Source organism: Aedes aegypti, chromosome 3, assembly GCF_002204515.2.
Source record: "Aedes aegypti strain LVP_AGWG chromosome 3, AaegL5.0 Primary Assembly, whole genome shotgun sequence".
In the NCBI taxonomy this organism is placed as follows: domain Eukaryota; kingdom Metazoa; phylum Arthropoda; class Insecta; order Diptera; family Culicidae; genus Aedes; species Aedes aegypti.
In genome coordinates this window covers 202,577,471-202,599,283 of record NC_035109.1, presented here as the reverse complement: position 1 = coordinate 202,599,283, position 21,813 = coordinate 202,577,471, and the positions used below count along the sequence as shown (strand labels likewise).

Below are 21,813 nucleotides of genomic sequence, written 5' to 3'. Positions count from 1 at the left end.
TCAGAAAATAATTCTGATAGAAATTCCATAGCTATCACATTACGAGGCTCATTTATAATCTCAATGTGACTGTTATGCGGTTATAAATACCAATGTGACAAAACAACTTGGTATTTTTTTCGAATTTTCTAGAACAATCCCACAGATTTCAGTTAGCTGATCGAAAGTGTTTATCATTTGATAACTCTCCATGGTATTAACTCCATTTTGTTAGAAATGTCGAATGTGACTGATTTGCAGTTATGGGCAGTCTACTGATATTGCGACAATCAGTCCTAGCTGCACAGCAGGACTACAAGAAAGCCAAGGCACAACTTGGCAACTGGTGGGGAACGTGCCTTTGGAACAGGTCTTCTGATACCTTCTGAAGTCGTACCAGACCGGAGTGTTTTCCTTCACATGCAACGCAAATAATATGATGATATTATTCGATACGCGATGCGAAAGAGAGAACCTTACGAGGATGAATACGTAGCGAAATGACATATGGTTGCTAAGGGAAAAGTGACCACCTACGCAGTCGTCCTCCAGAGCGAAAAAGCTGGCACGAGCCAAGCTCCGCGATCCAGAGGACATGGCGAAGAGGCCAACACCAATCCTAAGGCCAAGAAAGACAATAAAATAGAGCCACGGGATAGCCCGAACCAGGCATCCACAGGAACCACAGGCGCAAGGCAACAGCAACCCGTGGATACGAGTCGGAAAAAAAGAAAGGAGAAAACCGAAAACGGAGCCCAAGTAGAATGCTAAACCGAAAACAGCGAAACGTAGGAACTTGGGCGAGGCCCTCGTTATCAAAACGGAGGAGGCGAAGTACGCCGAGGTTCTGAAGGCGATGCGAAGCACGGAGAAGTCATCGCCATTGGGCGCAGATGTGCGGATCATACGGCGGATTAGGATTGGTGAAATGATCCTAGTCTTAACGAAGGACGCCAAGCAAAGCAACTAGCACAAGAAGTATTTGGCGACGAGGTTTTTTTTGCTTAATCATTTATTTATTAGGCTCATGCGCCGTTAGGCATTACGGAGCCGAGTTTTTTGATTTTATTTACAAATTCATGGTGTTTTCTTAATTTACTATGTTAGTTTTGGGGAACCGAAAAACTCGCGGTTTGGTCGATGTTAGGGGTAACAATAATTTCAAGGAAGGGATAGGACAATGGGATCGTTACGTTGACATTCAGCAGCTTTAAGTTGTGACGTGTTTGCTTTGCTGCTGGTCGAACGTTGTGTTGACAATGACAACCTGTAACGATACAAAAAGACGGGTTTCGAGGCGACGCAAGGTGGACAAGTGGACCGACAAGAAAGGGGAGTTAAACAAGAATGTTAGCTTGTTTCAAAAAATTGTACATAAGCTTCATGTACACAAAGTCAAGTTTACCCAACACATCCCTAATGTCTTCCTTTTGTGGTTTCCCTTGGGCCCTGAGGGATGCACAAAAATCAGATCTGGCAAAACCGTATTCGGGGCAATCCCAAACTACGTGGTTGATATCTTGGTAACCTGCCCGCAGCTTCAGTGATTGCTATCTGTGAGCCCTATTCGATAGAAGTGAGAGCCTAGAGAGTAGTGATTGGACATAAGACGACACATTACCTTAAAAAAGTCTCGGCTTAAGTCCAACCCCATAAACCACGGCTTCTTCGATACCCGCGGGAGAATGGAATGTATCCATCTGCCCAATTCTCCGGCATCCCACTTTTGTTGCCAGCTGACCAATGCATGTTGACGAGCCATAAATATCGCCTTTCATAGCGCACACCTTGGCAAACGAGTCCGCTTTCTCATTGCCATGCGAAGGGACCCAGGCCAAGGTGATAGTATATGATTTATTCGATAGAGCACTCAATGTAGATCGTATTTCACCGAGGAAATATGGAGAGTGGTTTACCGGCCTCATTGAACGAATAGCCTCTATGGAGCTAAGATTATCCGTAAAAAAAATATTGATCAGAGGGAAGAGAGGCAATTCGCTCTAAAGCGTAATGTATAGCCGTTAATTCTGCGACATACACGGAGCAAGGGTTCTGAAGTTCATATGCGGCGCTATGAAACTCGTTATATACACCAAATCCAGTGGAATCATTTGTTTTTGACCCGTCTGTGTAAAACCTTCTATCGCAGCTGACGTGACCGAACTTGCTTGCAAACATTTTTGGTATTTGCTCCGAACGAAGCAGATCTGGTATTCCACGGATATCTTGCTTCATGGTCAGATCAAAAACTACAGCGGAACTTGAGAAGTCAGGGAAGCAACCGTGATTGGGAAGATTCAAAGAAGAGTTAACCTCCAGAGTCATGTACGCGTAGTACAATGTCATAAATCTTGTTTGAGGATTTCGTTCGATTAGCTTCTCAAAATTTTCAATTACCAACGGGTTTAATACTTCACAGCGGATGAGGAACCTTAACGACAATTCCACGAACCGATCTGATAAAGGCAGTATTTCGCTAATACCTCTAAGCTCATGGTATGAGTCGAGTTCATACTGCCTAAAGCGATCCGAAGACAGCGATACTGAATACGCTGGAGCTTCAGGATGTGTGTTTTCGCAGCGGATTGGAAACAAAAACTACCGTATTCAAGAACCGACAAAATCGTTGTGCGATATAGCTTTATCAGATCATCCGGGTGGGCTCCCCACCATGTTCCTGTGAGTGTACGCATGAAGTTGATGCGTTGTTGGCACTTCTGATACAGATATCTAATTTGTTTTCCCCAGGTGCATTTAGAATCAAATCAGACCTCTAAATACATATGTGATAAACCTTGAGAGAGTTCCTTATCCATGAATTTAAGCTCTAGATCCGCAGGATTACGCTTCCTAGAAAAGACAACTAACTCAGTTTTCTCCGGAGAGAATTCGATACCCAGCTTTACAGCCCATGTGAACAAATTGTCCAGATCATCTTGCAACGGTCCTTGCTAATCGTCCGCCTCTGGTCCTGTGACAGAAACAACGGCGTCATCCGCAAGCTGTCTTAACGAGCAATTTCTCATGAGATCTCTTACGTAAAATTTGTAAAGAAGAGGACTTGAACACGAGCCCTGGGGGAGACCCATGTACCGTCAAGCTACCATTCACCGTGCATTTAATTATTTTATCACTAAAATCGTTATAGGAGGTTTGACTGTATTGTCAAAACCATTCCATATTCACTCAAAAACTAAATATGAAGTAGTTTAATCACTACATAACAATAAATCTAATATTACCGAATAATTTCATGCCTTTTACACTAATGCACGGTAATAGGAACCATATATATTAAAATGGGTCCATTCACCGTGCATTTGGGTTTCGACCGAAACACAATAAAAATTCTAATTTGCATAAAATCTCATTGTTAATACGATGAAATACATCTTACTAATAGTATTCACAGTGAAAACTTGTTGAAATTTTGAAAAATTCCATAATCAGACGTTAAAACGAAAAATGTGAATTTTTGACGTTTCTACTAAGAGTATTGAAAAATCTCCTTATCAAAAAGAATTCATATAATTTTGACTGCATGAACTAGGTTTTTCAAAATACTTCGTGACAAAAACTATTTCATTTCATCAGTTTTATCTTATTTTGCTGACAAAAGAATAATTTGTGAAAATTGTGTGAATATTCTGTAGGAATTTGTATATGTGCACGGTGAATGGAGGCCACACGGTGACTGGTGACTTAACGGTCACTTATTCGCAAAGTTGTCGAGTTTCCATGTGAGAAAAACATATGCTTCTCAGACAACAACTTGTACAAGTAGTTGTTCAAAAACGGGGAAAGTCCACACTCGTGGAGTTTGTCTAAAAGGTCATCTACGCAAACTGCATCAAAAGCCCCCTTAATATCCAAAAAGACTGAGCCCATTTGTTCTTTTCGAGCATAGGCCAGTTGAATTTCAGTAGAAAGCAACGCAAGACAATCGCTCGTTCCTTTGCCTCTGCGGAATCCAAATTGAGCATCTGAGAGAAGGCCATTCGATTCAACCCATTTGTCCAGCCGAAAGAGAATCATCTTCTCTAACAACGACCATCGTTGCAGATTGCTGGGACTGGAACCACTGCACGTCCGGCGCAAAAATAGCCGAGCTGTTTATGGATCGAAAATTGTTCGTACGGAGGTTGATTGTCCTGCTTTGCTTCAACATGTGCAATTTCATGCTCCAGAGCGCGTATTACGGACAAGGCAACTGATCCAGATAGCTTCCAGGAATACTGGTTATGGAGCAAATGATCCGTTGAATTCCATTTGCAATGAATTCCGACAAGCTTATGGTGCATTTAATTTTAACTTGACGACAAATACTTTTAGACAACGCTTAAGCAGAACACGTTTTATAAATTGACTATGTTTACATTTTTTGTGTTAGTATTAGTATTTCATTAAGACCATGATGTCTGATGGAAGTAATCAAATAAATAAATAAATAAACTTTCGAAGACACGACAACATCGCAATAGGACGGTACGAGTTGTAGTCCGAAGCAGGCTTTCCTGGTTTTTGGATGGCAATAACTCTCACTTGTCTCCAATCTTCCGGAACAATATTGCTGAGAAGAAGAATGCATTGAATAAGTTCAATAAGCGCCTCTTTGCGACGTCTGGGAGGTTTTTGAGCAAGTTGAACTTAATCCTGTCCATACCTGGGGCAGAATTGTTACATGAAAGGAGAGCAAGTGAGAATTGTGCCATCGAAAAAGTTGAGTCCATTTCATTCCTTTCGTCTGGATAATCTCGTGTGATCGTTTGCACTTGGACAGAATCCGGGCAAACTTTCTTCGCGAAGTCGAATATCCATCGAGAAGAGCTTTCACGATCCTCATTTACCGATACCGCATTGCGCATTCTTCTTCAGACCGTTCAAAGAGTTCGCATCGACGTTTCCCGTGATTATCATTAACAAAATCCCTCCAGTAACAGCGTTTTTTCGCTTTTTTTAGAAAAAAAAAACATGGGAAAAGTGGTATTTTACTTAATTTACTTAAGTTTCAAATATGTCCGCTTTTAAATTTTCCAAATGTACTCTACTACATCTGAACAACACAATGAAGAACTTAAGCAATCATCTAGTTCATTAAAATTAGTTTTGAATGTTGTATATTTCTATTTTGTTAGGTGTACGAATATGAAATTGGGTCAACTATAGACACAAACCCAACACTTTTCCATTATTTCAAAGATTTAATCAAATGAATACAGTTTGTCATTGCAAAAAATAGATGACACCTATGACCGTCGTTATTGATAAATTATATCGAAGTCCATGCACCATTTACTAGTTTGATACCAACTTGCTATGAAAACAGTGCCCCGTACGAAAATGAAAATGAGTCACTGTAGTTTAGTTTAGAAAAAAAGACCTGTCTAAAATTCCGTTTTTTAGCACTTCCCAAGAGCCCAGAGCTTATTGTACATCGAAAGAAACTCACCGCCATTTTTTCGGCATTCAGTACATCGACTTCATCCTCCGTCATTTGTCGGTTCGGGTAGTACGAGACAAAACCCAGCACCTTGTTGATTTCGTTAAGGGCATTCATTTTGCCGTTGAAGCTAGAAATCTGCAGTACACGCAGTATAATCCGAAGCCGGCACATTTCCAAGGCGCGCAGCAGGTTCTCCTGATTCGGAACGCGATTAATCAAGGCACGGGCATACTTGACAATACCGGTAATAATATCATTTTTTCCTTCAAATTTAGCTTCTCGTTTCAGTTCATCATCGGAAAGCGTTTCCAGGATCTCCAGTATCACGTCCCAGATGGGCATGAAGTATTTCTCTACGGTGGACACCGTCAATAGCTCGCCACACTGTCCAAAGGGACGTAGCAAAGTGTGCAGCAAGAGCAAGGACAACTTCCCGGATTCATCGGCACTAGTGTTGGCTGAAGCGGACGAAGTGGTGGCACTACTTTTCATCCGAACAGATTCATCAAACGAATCCAAGCTTTTGCTGGAGGCTATTTCCCGTTGTTTGCGAAACAGTGCAATGCCAACGTTCATCCGTTCTAAAAAGTTGTCAAATCCCTTGCATTCTCCAAAACGGTTGATCAGATCGACTAACCAACCCCGGGGGTTCTTTGGCTCTGGAGGAGGTCTGGCATAGATTTTCCCTTCTTGTAACGGTTCCTCGGACTCACCCAGTGAAAGGTACAGCTCCATCTGCCGGGACGCATTTTGAGTGTGAAACTTGTTCTCCGGATCGAACACCACGGCCAGAAGGCTCAACAGGTGAGGATTATCATGCTTCATATGTAGAGCTATCAAGTGCAGCAACTTGCTACATGACATCAGAATGCAATGGTGAATGTTGTACTTCCACGATGAAACGGCTTCGTCTGTGAGGATCTTGATGAACGAGGTTGTCAGGCCTTCGCGATAAAACTTCATGCATGGTTCGCATTTGTCGTCGAGTCCTAAAATAATGGAGAGGAAAATTGTTGTCAGTTTCAAAGAGTTTCCTACAAAAGGCAGAAACGCATAGGGCTGAAATTCAAAAAGGCTTAACACATAAGGCAGAACCAGTGAATCAAATTGTCATCAAAGGAGACAAAAAACAAACAACAAAGCAAGTCGCTCACAACCCGTTTATCCATACTTTTGCGGATTGGGATACAATTAGATGCAAAATTGTCATGACAACACAGGGCACAACATTGTTGCAACCTTTTCAACTCGTGATTAATCAGTTATTTTAAACACAAAATCAAATTTTTGTTATGCATGCTGGTCGATAGTGTGCCAATGTTTACCAACACAGAGAAAGTTCTCGAAAATTGAAATTCGAAGCCCAGAAAATCGCTGCGCACGCGGTGATCGATCTTTGTCATATTCTGTTCAAGTGGTGATAAACTGATGTTGCGAAATAAAATTGTTGCAACAAGGATAGGAGATGACAATGTCTTAGTTGCTGGGTGTTGGGTGACAATTTATTCACTGGGCAGAACAATCGAAAGGCTGAGAGGTATTTTAAAGTCTAAGGTTAATCTAGTTTCTAAATTGTCAGGCGACGTCATTTTGCGATTCATGTTGAAAGTGACTTGCCTGAAACTAACATTAGGTCAAGTTATTCTTAGTAAAACTAAATTTCAGGGTGGCCACCAAATTTCCATTTTCAAATTCCCGCTTTTTTCCCGGTTTTTTCAGTACAATTATCAATCCCGGTTTTTAATTGTGCTCATATAACGCATCATAATTCTTTTGACACACTTCGGCAGAGGGGTTTTTGAATGATTCTTCTTCTTGACATTACGCTCCAACTGGGGCAGATCCTGCTTCTCAGCTTTGTGTTCTTATGAGTACTTCGACAGCTATTAACTGCGGGTTTTCTTTGACTAAATATTATTTATTTATTCGAAACACATCAACAGGCAAATTGTAGCCCCAATGATGTCTAAAATATATATAAAACAATCAGAGGACAAAAACTTTACAAAAGCACTAAACAGTCAAGAGATAAAACTTAAATTAAAATCTTCGTTCGTCAAAAAATGCTAAAAACCTTCGGCGAAGCATCTCACGGGTGGTATTGAAGTCGAACAATTATGCGACTTTATTGAACACTCGCTGCAACCCACTAAGTGCTCCGTGAAGTCCGTAGTTGGTTCGAGTTAGAGGCAATCTCAGCATGACGCTGTTCCGGAGGGAGCGTGGACGGGCATTTAGATGGACTCGCTCCAGGATTGTCCCACAGTCAATACGACCCAGTAAAACGTCTGCAATTATTAAAGCTCTGAATGTGTCCCTTCTGTTCCGGAGGAGGTCCAAGTCTATCAATCGGCATCGACTCTCATAGCTCGGCAAGCGGAATGGATCTCTCCAAGGTAGCTTACGGAGTGCGAATCGGAGAAATCGGCGTTGAACAGATTCGATCCTTTCTGCGCCATTATTATAAATAGGACTCCAAACAGCGGAACCATATTCCAACGTGGAACGCACGAGAGAACAATAGAGTGATTTTCGACAGTAGATGTCGGAGAAATTCTTGGCGATTCTAAAGATGAATCCCAAAGTCGTTGACGCTTTACTGACGGTATACGAGATATGCTGTTTATACGTTAACTGTGAATCAAGGAACACGCCCAAATCCTTGATGTGATTCACACGTTCAATTTTCGTGCCAAGCAAACTATAATCGAACGTGATTGGTTGCTTTTTTCTAGAAAACGTGACGATGGAGCACTTGGTGGGGTTAACCACCATTCCATTCAGCGAGCACCAACTGGCGAAACTATCAAGTTGCTGTTGTAGGTATAAACAGTCGGCAACGGAGCATATCCGTAAAAATATTTTCAGGTCGTCTGCATACGATAAGCGGGGGCCTTTTTTTTTTACTAAAATAACGTCTTTTTTTACTAAAATAAACAACAGAGCGGTGCAAGCAAATTTCCGATATGCTCTTTGAGAAATGCTGAGGGAACTCCATCTGGTCCAGGATGGTTGGACGATTTCAACTGCGAAGCGGCCCTGGATACAGCATTGATATCCAAATCAAGACTCCCCAAAGCTTGGCCATTCATGGGGACATTGTTGGCTGCACAAATGACCTGATCAGTGCTTATACTTTCCCCGCTGAATACGCTGGAAAATTTGCTAGCGAAGAACTGACAGATTTCCTGTAAGCATGACGAGGATTTGCCATTCCATTCCATCGAAGAAGGAAAGCCCGATTCTTTGCGCTGCTCATTTACGTACTTCCAGAACGATTTTGGTTTGCGTTTAAATTTCAGTTCTATGCTCCGCTGCTGGTACTGCAAAAAACAGTGACGACTGACACTTTGGTACTCGTAGTTGACTCTCAGGTAGTAGCTTCGCAATGAAGGTGTCCGATACTTTGTATATCTCCTTAGAGCTGCTCTCTTGACTGATTTCAATTTTCGCAATTCGCTATTTGCCATGGAGGGCGGGAGTCATGATGGACAACTTTCTTCGGCACGTGTCTGTCTATGACGTATGTCAAGATGTGTGAAAAAGTTTGCGCAGAAGTATTAATGTCTCTGAGATCGAGAACGTTATCCCAGTTGATGTCGGCCAATACGGCTGCTATGCTACGGTGATCCGCCTTAAAAAAGTCATATGACACACCTGCAGGACAGTTGTCGAAATCATGGGCCTGGTTATTCTCAACGGCAATAATCAACGGAGGGTGGTGCGGTACTGCTTTTACAAGCTCACAGGGTGCCGCTCCAATAAATGGAGCTTGGTCTTGCACAGAAACAAAACAAAGATCCAGGCTACGATTATTTTCGTTGACCACGTGGTTGATTTGTGCTAGTGTGGCTGCGCTGTAACTGTCTAGAAGACTGACTGCACAATCATGCATAGAAGAGTGTACAGGGTCTGGATAAAGGAAGCCGTTTTGAGATGATAACCACGAAATGCCTGGTAGATTGAAGTCGCCCAAGATGAAAACATCGTCGACGGGATTGGCGGATTCCATTGCAGTGATGACTGAGTCACAGTGCGCCTCTATGAGCTCATTATCACGAACTCGATCAGGAGCAATGTAGAGCGTGCACAATAAAAGAGATCGATCGCCAAGCTTGATGGACACCCAAACTTGTTCCAGACATTTCCACGATTCTTTTTCGATTAACTTTGCTTTTAATCTGGAACGGACAGCTACGAGTACGCCGCCTCCCGTGAGCTTCCTGCTGTTGTTAGGATTACGATCGCAGCGAAACACTTCGTAATCAGTGCCGAACACCTGACTAGATAGCGTTCGCGAGTCAAGCCAAGTTTCTGTCAGGACGATAATGTCGAAGCAGGAATCCGACACGGCCATTCGGTAGTCGTTTACGCGCGAGTTCATACCGCCGACATTCTGGTAGTAGATAACGATGTCTTCTTTCCGCCGTACTTTGGAGACGCCAATATTTCTGGAAGGCACGTGTGCATCAGGCATTGATTGAGAGCTAACATAAGTGGAGTACTCGCCGTTGTTAAGTGGTTGGAAGACCCTCGCCCCACTTCCGACAGCAGGGCCGGAACGACTATGGTGAACGACGACGGCAGGGGGCTGGACTGCGTCGGAGGGATTGAGAGCTTCCATATGGCTTTCTACGGTGCGTTCCGGGTGTCCATGAGTAAGTGTTGAAGAAGCATCACTTGCGTCGATCGAGTCCAAAATACTGAAATTTGGAACCGCATCAGGCATCGGGAAAGCGGAAACTTGAGTGTACTTGCCTAGCAGAGCAGACTGGAAGATCTCTGAACCACATCTAGCAACAGGACCAGGACGACTGTGAAGAACGCTGGCTGGAAAAGGCCGGACTGAGCTAGAGGATCCAGAGACTTCCAAAATGCTAGCTGCACTGCGTCCTGGTTGTGAGCTTGACGTAAAACTGCGTTCCACTTGATGTTCTGCTGTCGTCGGAGTAGACTGGTTGCTCGGATTTAGTTGGATGCAATACTGGGTTCCAGTATCGATGTTATTGTGATCGACAAGATCAGAAGGAAAACTGAAAAATTGGAGCTGATCAGGCAGAGAATTGCTACAAAAGCATGCGTACTTGCCTGAGATAGAAGGTTGGGAGACTCCGTCACCGATCTCGACAACAGGACCAGAACGACTTCGATGGCAGGAACAAGCTGGCGCGACTGTGTTGAGTGGATCAAGAACTCCCTTAATGCGGCAGGCAAAGCGTTCTGGTTTACGGCATTTGGTGACAGATGTAGCTACGTTGCCACGTTGTATGTTGTTCAGATCTAGTTCGCTAAGTTGACTACACTCGTGGGAGTGGAGAACTGTGAAGCTCCTATTTCCGGGGAGACCGTGATAGTCGGCGTATGCAGGCGGGGTAACCACATGTTTTTTGAACTCTGATCTTCGAATTCTCGGAACAAAACTCCTTTGGGCCAAGTATCAGGGCTCAGTGCAGCATCACGAAACTTAGGATCGATTCCAATCTTGTACGAAATGAAACTCAAGCGGCTTGTGTCAGTCCCTCGTTTCATTAGCGGAATTGCTTTGATGGGCTTATCGCATTGTAAACAATATTTGGCCAATTTCTCGATTGCTTCTGGCTTAACATTTGGATGGAAGCGGGAAAGATACAGCCAAAATAATTCTTGCGGCTCGGGGATTGTGAGTATGCTGGCGGTAGTTGTATCTTTCGTTCCGCCGAGCAGAGGTTTAGTAGCGACCTGTTTAAAGTTGAATTCTTCGTCACGCCGTCACGCCGTTTTAGAAGGTGGTTGTTGAAAAGACGAGCCAGGTTCGCGCAAAAACGGAGAAGATGGGGTCATTCGTTTAGACAAAAGAGCGATTTGCTGTCCTTGTTTTGCCAGTTCCTTTCTGATTTCAGCGTGTACTGACTCTTGTTTTTCAGTAATAGACTGAATAGCCTCACCGAACGACGAAACGACCGATTTGAATCTGGCAATCTTCATCAGTTTCACGCATTCATCACACATCCAAATCAAATTCGGGCTTTCCTGGATGATTTTCACAAACGGTTTGTTGAGCTTCGTAACCGAGCATCTTATATGCACCATCCGTTCACAGAAAGCCATACAAGAAATATACTCGTCATCGTTTCTGACCGGTTTCGCACAATGATCGCATGCATCAGACATGATGGAGATTCTCTAACACCGCACCTGTACGAATATGAGTTCGAGTCACTGTAAGCGTGAAGGAAAATAATCCGCCGTTGTTCGCGAGACGTTTATGTTATCGACGTTTTCTACGTATTGTCACTGAGAACACCACAATAATAGATATGCCGGAGAGCACAGATCGATAATTAACGAAAATAAACTAAACACAGGTGAAAAATACACTGTTTACACGGGAAAAACTGTTCGATTACGGTGCGAGAAACAGAACGATCCGACTAGCAACCATGTAAACAAACGAAAAAAAGCGAATATGTGACCATTTTGCGCATGATCAACAAATGGTTTTATAAGTTAATGAGATGTTCATAACAATAAGATTCTGGACCAACCGGGTATCAAACCCAGACACCTTCAACATGGCTTTGCTTTGTATCCACTGACTTTACCACTAGGCTAAGGAAGTCCTTAACCCACTCTTTCCCATGGTAGCACAGGTGATCCAACGATTTTCGACGAACGCTAACTAAACCGAATTGCTACGATTAGGTTAATAATCATTCGAATAAACTTATACGCTCATTTGACTCATCAAACATCGAAATAAGTGACTTAAGTGTCAAACTATTGAAAAACAATCAACTAACTATTGAAAAACAATCAAAATTTTTAATGATCATTTTGAATAATATAGCTCATTTGCAACAACTTTTGTTCAAGCACTTTTTTTAGAAACCCCATTTTGACAGTTGAATTGTCGAACAAAGCTGTGGGAAAGAAAGGGTTAACTGCTATTTATCAGCTATAAATGCTTTTCATGTGCATCTTACTGCGAGTTTCAGATAATTAGGTCGACAAAAACTCCAGATGCCAAAATAAATCATCGAGATGCCTAAGTTATTTTATTCCTAATCGAAAGTATTTCAATCACTGATCTTTAATTTTTTGTCATTAAAATGAAGTGTTTTAGAGCAAATAAATTCAAGTTAAAAATGTTAAATCAAAATAAAACTAAACCACACATATAGACGCCACTACTTTACCTATTCAATTTTTAATCGATTTGTTAACTAATGACAGATTAGAAGCCCTTACAAATAAAAGATTGTTTCCAAGAAAAACCGGATTGTGTTTTGAATATTCAGAAATTGAATAAATTATTCCATCCAATATGTTTGAGTGCAAAAACTTTTGGTAAGATGCTATTAAACTTTGATTGAAAATTCTGAGTCAAAAAAGTTTAGCAAAGTCAGTAAGAGGAAAAACTTGAATAAATACCGGTACTCCTGGTACCAAACCCTAATTCAACAACTAAAAGAAGAAGACGTACAGTGGCCCAATTTCATATTCGTACAGGATACTGTTTTCACATCAAGTTAGTAATAAACTATTAAATGATGTATTGAGTTTAAAATTCTTTATCCACATTGAAGGTAATAGGTGTCATCTATTATTTGCGAATCACAAAATGTTTCCATTTACATTCATCTTTGGATTAATGTAAAAGTATTGAATTTATGTCTAAAATTCACCCAATTCCATATTCGTACACCTACCAAAATTCGAACGTACAACATTCAAAACTAAATTTAAAAGCTCTTTTTGATTGCTGAAGTGCTTTGTTATGGTGTTTAGATGTAGTGAAGTACATTTGGACAATTTATTAGCGGACATATATGAAATTTAGGTAAAATTATGAGAAATGCCAGTTTTACAATGATTTTTGCTATAAAATCCAATGATTCGAACAGTAACGTTCATTTTTGTCATTGAATCCAATCTAATAATTATATTCGTGGGCTCTGATAGAAATTTAGTTGGAATGTATACAGTTTACAGAAATCATAAATAGTTTTTATCTCTTTTGAGTTCAGAAAATTGTGGTACCATAGTTTCAAAACTCTTCTAAAATGATATTTTTAATCAATGTAAACCAAATTTTCATTCTAAACAACAGGTAAAGGTCAATTTTGAAATTGTCTGTAAAAAGAATTTGAATCACGAACTTCGCTTTACAATAAAGTACCCTAAACTACGCTGTACATACCTCAACATAATTGATGTTATCGCAATATACAGTTATCTTTGAATAAATATTCAAATTATATTCAAAATAGCACCCTATTTTGCTATTTATTGATTTTATTAGAAAAATACAAAATAACTTGAATGAGCAGAGAGCATTGATACACTTTTTACTAGAATATATTCTGTCGTTTTCATCATTTTAAAAAACGTTTATGTTGCGGTTACGGCCATAATATTTATTCTACAAATCTCTATAATCATGTTTGGCAGTAAATTGTAAATTAAAAATAATAATTACGCAATGTTTCGATAGGAACATTAACTATGGATTATGTATATCCATTTAGGAGTAAATCTTAGAGAAATTGATCACCATTTTTGGTTTTGGATTTGTTATAATACCTAAGATCCAAAAGAATAAGTTGTCGATATCCACTCCTAGCTACTCTAAAACTGATTATAATTTTTTGAAACTTATGCAATATTCGCAGCAATCATTCTTGAGAAAGCGATGTTGAATAATATGTAAGTTATTGTTTAACTTACCGCATATTTTAGCAAACCACATGGGACAAGTGGTATTTTTTCTCAAATTTACTTAAGTTTCAAATATGTCCGCTTATAAATTTTCCAAATGTACTCTACTACATCAAAACAACACAACGAAGAACTTAAGCAATCATCTAGTCCATCAAACATGAGTTTTGAATGTTTCTTTTTTGTTAGGTGTACGAATATGGAATTGGGTCAATTATAGACACAATCTCAATACTTTTCCATTATTCCAAAGATTTAAGCAAGTGAATACAGTTTGTCATTGCCAAACAATAGATAACACCTATGACCTTCGCTATTGATAAAGTATATCGAAATCCATGCACTATTTAATAGTTTTATACCAACTTGATATGGAAACAGTGCCCAGTACGAAAATGAAATTGAATCACTTTATACCGTAAAGCACCCATGTTTCGCGCGCGCTCCTAATTTCGCTCACTGACATTTTAAACATATTTTGCGAAATTAATTTTTGCTGGCTAGTATCTTTACATTACATGCAATCATATAGTCTAATATGAAACAACAAATATGGATAATATGGCAGTAAGCGAAATTAGGAGCATGCGTAGCATGGTAGCATCACGGTACAAAACAACAAATTGCCGGTGTGGTTTAGCCCACAACTGAAAAACCTGAAGAACAAAAAACAGAAAGCGCACAAAGTTTACAAAAAAAGAAAATACTGACACGAACCTTCAAATTTATCATGAAATATGTAGCCAACTCAACTCAGCCATTAACTTCGCACATGAATAATTTAATCGAAAGGTCGAATCTGAGGTCAAAACTTGTTTAATTATGTAAACACTAAATTGAGAAGTAGCAATTTCCCTTCGCAAATGCATTTCGATGGAAATGTAGGTGAACATTTCTGATATCTGCAAGCTCATTGCAGATTTCTTCCAAGAAGTTTATACAACCGACTCCGAAGAAGACCGCGACCGCGATTTCTTTTTTTTTTTCAGAAATTGCTAATACCATATCTATTGAAAAACTAACACAACCAGAAATTTTCGCAGCACTTAAAAATCTGGACGCATCTAAGGGAGCAGGACCAGATGGCATTACACCCGTATTCTTCAAGAATCTTTCTGAAGAGCTAACCCTTCCCTTAGAACGCCTTTTTAACATGTCCCTGAATAATGGTAAATTCTCAGAACTTGGAAATCCTCGTATTTGGTGCCTGTTTTTAAATCAGGCACGAAATCTGACATACGGAACTATCGTAGAATTACCATTATCTCTTGTATCCCCAAATTCTTCGAATCTCTCGTGAACAACAACATTTTCCAGCAAGTAAAAATCAAATTACTAATACGCGGCATGGCTTTTTTAAAGGCCGCTCGATAACCTCCAATCTGCTAGAATTTGTATAGTTCATTCTTAATCACGGAGAAGAAACAGACAAGTTTGAAACCACTTTTTTTGTTGATATTCAACCCAAAAAATTGGTTGTTCCTAAACCATAATTTGTTGTTTTTAATTCACCACCTTCGTTTGATTCAATGTTGCTTATTAGGTTGTTTTAGGGTAGAGTTTCTTTGTAAATTCAACAAAGATTATGTTTGTTTCAAATCAAGATTTGCCTTTCCTTTAACAAAAATCTAGTTTGATTTCACCAATGATTAGGTTGTTTAAATGTAGTGTTACTAGAAGGATTTCTCGGTGTTTGACAATTTTTCATTGGACGGCAAATATTATAGCGAAATTATTTTCGATAATTCTATAATAAGGTGAGTTAAAAATAATACTCCGCTCATTATTTCCGCTTAGTGATAAATTTAATTGAATTATAGTGTACCGTGTTTTTTTTTATCAGGAATGAGACAGAGAATCATACCATTAAGGGATTATGGCTGCTTGCATTATCCGACGATATCTTTGCATGTCGTCGGATGTGGAGCACCAGGTTTTTTTCCTCAAATGCTGTGATGAATACGCACGACGACACAAGCTAATTATCAAGTGCATTACATATTTACTGTCTTATCCCAGACTAAATATCTATGTTTTTTCTTTCTTCGTTGTGTTGAAAACACCCAGCGACCAGAGGCACGAATTGGAATCCTTTCCTGTAATTCTCGCATTCCGGAAGTCATAGCCACAGCAGCATCTGATTTTTATTTTCATGAAATGTTATGAACTGTAGCATACATAAGCTTTGTAAGTTAAATTTTGGAAAATAATTATTTATATAATATAGCATTTTTTTATTTACAACAAAAAAATAAAAATAAATGGAATGAATCTACAAACAACTAAGGATTTGTTGATATCAAACAACGGATTAGTTTGAAATAAACTTAAGATTGACAAACTCAAACTGATTTTGCTAGTTTGAAACAAACTAAAGCCTTGGTTGTTTTCACAATTGTCAAACGAAACAACCAACATTTTGTTTGTTTCAAACAAGCTTTTGTTGAGTTTAAATTCAAAGTCAAGATGAAAACAAACAAAAAAATGTTTGTTTCAGACAATGTAGAAGGTTGAATCAAACTAAAATTTTGGTTGTGCTATATTTAACCTAAACTTTTGTTTGAAAGTAGCTACAATTTTGTTGTTTTTACCATTTTTTTTTCTCTGTGAACGCAATGGACAATGGCAGTACTTCCCCAACTGTGCGCCGCGGCGCCCTGGTGCGCCGCAGAACTTTGCCAGGTGCGCCGCGTGTAAATTATGAACTGACATGAAGATTATCTCATAAAGATCAAAGGAAACTTTAATTCACTGATCGCTTTCGATTATGAACACTCTAAAGCAAACGCATTAAATGTTTGTTCAATGCCCTAAGCCTAAAGTTACAATTCTCGCATAATTTGTGATCTCACCCTAGATGCCATTGGTAACCGAATGTGTAGCTTGTTATTACCGAGTAAACGAAATGATTTACACGTTATTCAACAATGCTACGATGAAGAAAAGATGTCTCCTAGTGGTGATAGTTTTCATCCTGGTCCATTAATTTGCTTAGAAACAAGGAGCCACACAATCGGTTACCAATGGCTTTTAGGGCGAGATCACATGTTATGCGAGAATTGTATTTTTCAATTAGGTTTTGTGAGCGGTATGAGAAAGTATCTCTCTACTAACTCGTCAACTACAGGAGTGTTTTTAGAGAGCGGTCGGGTGGCGTTTGTTGTTTCCTCACGTTTAAAAGCGTTCACGATAAAAATAGTTCTCTTCACACTTAATTATGTTTTTGTGAACTAACTTTAACTCTTCAAAACTTAACAACTCAATTTCTAAAAGATTTGCCTATATTTCCTGATACTTTAGCAGTGTACTTATGTTTGAAGCTCGTCCTGATAGCTGGATTTGTGATTATTAGCACATGCAATGTTTGAATAATGTTTAGAGTGTGCATGCCGCATAGGATGCAAGAGAAAGTGAGAGCATAATTACAAACGATTTCATGTTGATGTTGACAGCTCACGAGTCAAACTAAATTTAAATCGCTTTACTTGCTTTTGTTTTCGGGTGTTTTGAGTGAACAATAACGAAAAACAAACTTGTAAGTAGCACAGCAATCGTCAAAGATTATATTTTACGGGTCTACCCCGTTTGGCATAATGCCGTTTGGCATACAGTCGTTTGGCATAATAGCTGTTTGGCATAATGCCATTTGGCATAACGGTCGTTTGGCATAATCGCCATTTGGCATAATAGCCGTTTGGCATAATTGTGAAAAACATTGAATTTGATCATTTGATTCCTTCCATTAAGCAAAGGGGTGTGTATAAACTGCTCACGATCGTACATTCCGTTGTCAGTTAGTGATAGGACATACTTCTAATTATCATTTTTCAAGGAAACCAATATCCAATAAAGCTCTTTTGGAATTGCATCATACATGACTTCCGGGGTCATTAAGTCCAGGATATTATGGCGCATCTTTAACAAAAATATATCCAACGCCTAAGTTATTCGATGTCATTTGAAAAAATAAAGGAACATGGAATTTTATGACGCTTCTTATGATACGGCATATGACTGTACCACTGCAGTATCTTCCTTTTTCAAATTATGCCAAACGACCATTATGCCAAACGACTATTATGCCAAACGACTATTATGCCAAACGACTGTATGCCAAACGGAATTATGCCAAATGGCATTATGCCAAACGGGGTAGACCCATATTTTACATAAAATATTATGTGATATCTTTCAGCTCAACAATGAAGCGATTCCTGATTCCAAAACATTCTAAAGATGTTGAACAGGATGAAGATACCAAGAAACAAGACGAAAAAAGAAAAGCTAAGATGCGAAAGTATGACGACAGCTATCTTGAATTTGGATTTACGCATAGGGAAGTAAATGGTGAGGATCGTCCGCAATGTGTTGTGTGCTTTAAATTTCTGTCGGTTGAATCTATGCTTCCGAGTAAATTAAAGCGACATTTGGAAACTCAGCATCCAAATTTGGTCAACAAAGACAAAGATTACTTCCATCAGAAAATGTGTGAGAACAAACTTCAGCAAGCTTCATTTTCGAGACAAACTCACGTGAATAGTAACGCATTGTTGGCATCTTACAAAGTGGCGTATCGAGTTGCGCAGTGTAAGAAACCTCAAACAATTGCAGAAGAATTAATCTTACCTGCCGCGATGGATCTTGTGTCAATTATGATCGGAGAACAAGCAAGTCAGCAACTACTGAAGGTACCGGTTTCAAACAACACGATTCGTCGCAGAATCGATGATATGGCCGAAGATATCAACTATCAGCTTGTTGATCTACTGAAAGTCAAAGAATATGCTCTGCAACTGGATGAAGCTACGGACAATAGCAAGGACGCACATCTGATCTGTTACGTGCGATTTATCCACGAAGCCAACTTCTGGGAAGACCTGATGTTCTGCAAGCCGATTACCGGAGGGACCTCTGGGCAGGAATTATTTGACATCGTTGATTCTTACATGGATGAGCACGAAATTCCGTGGAAAAATTGTGTTGGAGTTTGCACGGATGGAGCTCGTGCCATGTCTGGTCGTTTTCAAGGATTACAAGCACGGATTCACAACAAAGCTCCTAATGCTCTGTGGACTCATTGCATTATTCATCGAGAAGCATTGGCAGCAGAAAGTCTCAGCAAAGACATGAGCGATGTTGTTGAAACAGTTGTTAAAGTGGTAAACTATTTGAAGACTCGTCCAATGAAAGCTAGATTTTTTGCTAAATTATGTGACGACATGGGAGCCGATCATTCTAGTTTGCTTTTCTATAGCAGCGCTCGTTGGCTCTCATTTGGAAATTCATTGTGGAGAGTATTTGAGCTCAAAACTGAAATTTATGCATTCTTGGTTGTGCTTCAAAGTTCAACGATCAAGAATTTTTGTCTAAAATAAGTTTTCTCACTGATTTGTTTGAAAAGTTAAATATTTTGAACCAGTCGTTGCAAGGAAGACAGTCCCATATTTTGCAGCTTTCTGACAAGATTGCTGCTTTCAAGAAAAAACTTGAACTGTGGAAAAACTATACGACAAAGGAAGATTACACATGTTTCTCGCAGCTCAATATTTTCTTGAAAGATAATCAAATAGCATTGCCAAAAATCCTCAAGAGCGTTTTTCAAGAATGTTTGACCAAACTATCTTTGGCTTTGGACAGATATTTTCCGGAAAATGAGACACGTCACATGAACTGGGTGAGAAATCCATTCATCGACAAGGTTCCAGAATTCTTCACTGTCCAAGAAGCAGATCAGTTTGTGGATTTGTCTACTGATTCTAATGCAAAATTCAGATTTCAATCCTTGCCACTTGTTGAATTTTGGAGCAAGACGACCAAAGAATACCCACTAATAAGTACACTAGCTCTGCGCGTTTTTGTTCCTTTCGCAACATCATATCTCTGTGAAACAGGATTTTCAACGGTGGCGGCTATAAAAACAAAGTATCGTTCAAAACTCGATATCGAGAAGGAAATTCGTGTCGCAATTTCGAAGATAGCTAGATAAGTTGTGTAAAGAGAAGCAAGTTCACCCTTCGCATTAACTCTTTGAATTCTGATAATATTTCAAGATTTCATTTGGTTTGGTTCATTTGGTTGTTGTATTGTTGTAACAAAATTAAATGTACTGTAAAATTAATAATAAATATAATTTTTCATAGATAATTCATTATATTATTTATACTGATGCGCCGCGCCACGTCCAGAAAATTGCAAAGGGCGCCACATTATCACAAAGCAATATAACAAGCCAGTACTACTACGCAAAATCTTGAAATCCGATTCACAACTTCACGCAATTGAGTGAGTGTGAGAGCAAGTCAGAAAATTTGTTCGTGATTTTTGAACGTTTACTTTACTTGGAGTTCGCATGAATTTTTATGTTTTTTTTAAGTTTACATTCGTATTGAAATTTCCTTTCCAACCCTTCAACATTTTAACCTTTTGTTATTGAATAAAAATAAACACATAAATAAGGCTTGACTTCAGGTACTCAACCTTATGTTGGAATCCCGTTTCAAACGATGGCTTTACGATTAATCACCCACCTGCTTGAGAAAGACGAATTGCTGCATTCAAAAGGCATTCCAACTCTTGATTCGGCAACACTGGGACTACCCAACGGGAATTGGATATTTTGATGGTCAACGACGATAGCTTGTCCTCTGGGAAGCTGGCCAACAACTCTTCCGGACTTCTGTAAATTCAAAAAATTATCAAGTTATATAAGAAAGTGATCGAAAGCGATAGTGTAGTTTCTTACGGTTCATTTTGTTCAACGTTGTGAGTAGGGTCGTTTTGCTCCTCCGGTGGTTCGACTGGCCGTCCACCAGTGTCGTAAGTCATTGTAGTAATTAGCTTATAATTCAATCTATTCCAAATTGAACTGAACGATCATGTCTGAAATTAATGTAAGAGAAATAAATAATGTATTAGTGTCGTTTGCAACTGTTTTATTGATGATAATGATGATGATGATAAGGAGAGTATCTAAAAGTAGTCGCAAACATTCAGCACGGTATATCTCAGAGCATGGCTGACCTTTTTGAAATCTCTTTTCAAGCAAATCTTTATTATGTCATCTAGTATCAAATAAACTAAAAGAATATTGGAAAATGTGCAGTATTAAGGCCCAAGTAAAAATGGTATAAAAGTCAAAATTGAATAAGCAGTTTTCTCCTTATAAAGCAACAAATCAAAGAAAATAAAAGCGCACAGCCTTTTTATTTAACAAATCAATTTTTATTTTCTTTGATTGGTCTATTTAAAAAGAGATAACTGCTTTTTCAGTTTTGACTTTTGTACCATTTTTACTTGGGTCGTAATTTTGCACAAAATAACATTTTTTAAGTGTCTTCGGAAGATTCGGTGATTTATTTTGAACAAAATAATATCAAACTTAATAAGATGGAAAGGTAATTCGAACGGAAAACATGTTCACTTCATACACAACGTACAACGGAATTAAAAAAAAGCTCCGTCAAAAACAGCTGCAATTATATAGAGTACTATTTTTTGCTTACGTTACATTATAATTATTTTAATTTTCATTCTGCAGCGTTTGTTAGGGCAATAAGAGCGCAAGTCAATCCAAAGTCAATGATAGGAGGGGTAAATGGCTGACTAGTCTATGCGACCACACAAACGCCTTGGGAGAGGAAAAATAGGATGGGATTGGGTGTTGAGTAAATGGTATCGACTTGGCACAATAATGT

The 21,813-nt window shown here is 39.2% G+C and overlaps 1 protein-coding gene across 1 annotated transcript in view; it reads right to left on the bottom strand.

Annotated features, from left to right (window-relative positions):
• The window catches only part of LOC5572484 (probable ubiquitin carboxyl-terminal hydrolase FAF), a 97,590-nt gene that overhangs the window by 53,549 nt on the left and 22,228 nt on the right, over positions 1-21,813 (bottom strand). Inside the window, exons 2-4 of the mRNA XM_021849710.1 lie at positions 20,862-20,998; positions 20,647-20,795; positions 5,429-6,411 (exon numbers count right to left, since the gene is read on the bottom strand). Of these exons, the coding sequence (XP_021705402.1) occupies positions 5,429-6,411; positions 20,647-20,795; positions 20,862-20,944 (1,215 nt within the window). The 5' untranslated portion in view covers positions 20,945-20,998. The remainder of the gene's footprint in view (positions 1-5,428; positions 6,412-20,646; positions 20,796-20,861; positions 20,999-21,813) is intronic.